The 2529-nt window shown below is 60.2% G+C and overlaps 1 protein-coding gene across 1 annotated transcript in view; it reads right to left on the bottom strand.

Moving 5' to 3' along the window:
- The window catches only part of ACOX3 (acyl-CoA oxidase 3, pristanoyl), a 48505-nt gene that overhangs the window by 44979 nt on the left and 997 nt on the right, over positions 1-2529 (bottom strand). Inside the window, exon 2 of the mRNA XM_006893666.1 lies at positions 901-1134. Within this exon, the coding sequence (XP_006893728.1) occupies positions 901-1134 (234 nt within the window). The remainder of the gene's footprint in view (positions 1-900; positions 1135-2529) is intronic.

Below are 2529 nucleotides of genomic sequence, written 5' to 3'. Positions count from 1 at the left end.
GGGGAGGAGGGAGAGGACACACACAGGTGCACACATGTACACACGTTCACACACAGATGTGCATGAACACACACAAACACGGGTGCACATGTGTATAACCACAGACACAAGTTCACACACAGAGACATGCGCCCAAACTCACCATACACACAGGTGCACACATGTGCACATACAGACACAAGCTCACATACACAGACGTGAGCACACACACACACACATGCATTTACACTCACATACACAGAAAACAGACTGCACCCAGAGAGGCCCCAGAGAGATACAAAATCCCGATCTTGACGTGGACCATCAGCCTCCAAGTTGGAGGTCCCCCACATGTGGCAGCGACACCCCAGCAGCACCACACTAGGTTGCCCACAGAAGTGTAAAAGCCAGTGAGTGTGGGCAGCAAGCACCAAGGCCAGTGGCTGTGGTTCACGGGAGCCAGCACTGAGGGGCCCAGGACAGCACTGCATGGAAGGCAGGACGTGGATGTGTCCGTGTGCCCTGGGCCACAGCACCCACTGCCAGCGTGGGGAGGAGGCACACGCCCTCCCTGTCTGCACCCCGGCCTTGGCCATCTACACACCACAGCGTGCAGGAAGGCCTTGGACTGCGTCCTCCTCCCTGGCTACACCCCAGGCGCACTGCCCACGCACAGCTCCTCCATCTCTGTGCGCTCCTGGCCAGTGCTGCCCACTCACTGGTGCCCCCCACTCACCGGCGGCCCCCACTCACGGGTGCCCCCCCCGCCGACACCGGTGCCCCCCACTCACCAGCGCCCACCCCCTCCCCCGACACCGGCGCCCCCCTCACCAACGCCCTCCCTCCCTCACCGGCGCTGCCCACTCACCAGTGCCCCCCCTCACCAGCGCCCTCCCCCCCTCACCGGCGCCGCCCACTCACCAGCGAGTGCAGGCAGAGCTTGTTGCACAGAGACCAGTCATACATGCCCAGGCAGTTGATGAGCGTCCAGATTTTGTGCGGTCTCTGCACCATGTCCTGTAGGTCAAAGAAGCCGTACTCGAAGATGCGCTTGAAACGCAGGAAAGTGAGCTTGCGGTACTCATCCAGGGGCAGGTCAGCCTCGCGGAGCTGAGTGAACAGAGGGTCATTCTCCAGCACTGAGAAGACGAACCGCTGTGAAGGCAGACAGGAGAGGTGAGGGACAGGAGGGCTGAAGGACAGAGGGGCTGAGGGGACCAGAAGGCTGAGGGACAGGAGGGATGAGGGGCAGGAGAGGCTGAGGGGACAGCAGGAGCCTATGCTGTCACATGACTCGCCCAGGACACCTGACATACATTGACCTTGAGACTCAGGCAGAGGTAGATGGCACCTCCACTCAGGGAAGCCCCCGATGCACCACAGGTGGTGCCCTGAACTGTGGTGCGGGTGGAAAGTGCTGACTACACCACGGATGGACAGAAGGACACACAACTGTCTTGGAGGAAGCATGATCGGCCTGTTCCCTGAAGCCAAGGGGGTCAGACTATGCAGGGCACTTTGGGCCTCCTGGTCAAGGACCGCTGGGTGGAGGGGAAGGTTGGCAACAGACAGGGAGAGTCGCAAGGAGATGGACCAACACATGACCGGACCAATGGACTGAAGCCCATCGGCGACCGTGAGGATGGTGTGGGGGGGTGCGGGTCTCCCCAGCTGGGCGCAGCACCCCGTGTGTCCAGCCTTCTCTGCAGCACTGGACAATGACCTTGCTGAAGCACATGCCCAGCCCTTCTCAGGCTCCCAGGGGCTCAGTGCCGTCCACCCTCGTCCACCAAAGCCACCTTGGCCTCATTTTGTCCGACAGCCTGCGTGTGTCCAAGCAGTGCCCTGACGTCACAGACCCCCACGCCGTTTCCGACGCTATGTTACATGGCTTTCTGAATTTACAAGGAGGGTCAGCTCAACTCATCATCACGGAGAAGCCGGGGTCCACACTGCATGAAGCTGGGGCCCATGTGGTGTGAAACCCAGGACCGTGCGGTGTGAAGTCTACACTGTGTGAATCTGGGGCCCACATGGCGTGAAGCCCAGTACAAAGGTCACAAGTCAACCTGGACTTGAGGGAGAAGAGAGGGTCAGGACTCCCTGTGTCCTCACTCCCCCCAAATGGCACCCTGCCCACCATGGCCAGCTGGGGACCCCAGCTATGAGGGACAGCGCACAGGACAAGCCGCAGGCTGAGGACCTCCAGACCCCATCAGGGAAAGGCATGCAGGGAAGGGTTTGGGTCAAAGCAGGTGTCCACAGGCTGCATGGCCTCTAGAGGAACAGGGCCACCACCTGTGACTCTCCTGGGGCCTCTACATCCCACCTGGCCATGGGCCCTGTCTAGAATAAGGCCAAGTTCTGAATTCTCAACTTGAGAGTTTCTTTAATTTAAAAGTGAGCCCAGGAGGACATCAAGGCCACACTGCCTAGCCGCACGCACGTCACCCCTAGAGATGTACAAGCAGGTCCTCGGTCTCTCACCCGTCACCCCCTTACAGACCCACCACCCACTTACAGACCCACCACCTCCTTACAGACCCATCA

Source organism: Elephantulus edwardii, unplaced genomic scaffold (genome assembly GCF_000299155.1).
Source record: "Elephantulus edwardii isolate Elephantulus edwardi_28Jun2011 unplaced genomic scaffold, EleEdw1.0 scaffold00129, whole genome shotgun sequence".
Classification (NCBI taxonomy): Eukaryota; Metazoa; Chordata; class Mammalia; order Macroscelidea; family Macroscelididae; genus Elephantulus; species Elephantulus edwardii.
Note: the sequence above shows the minus strand (reverse complement) of the source record. Positions and strands in the feature narration are given on the sequence as shown.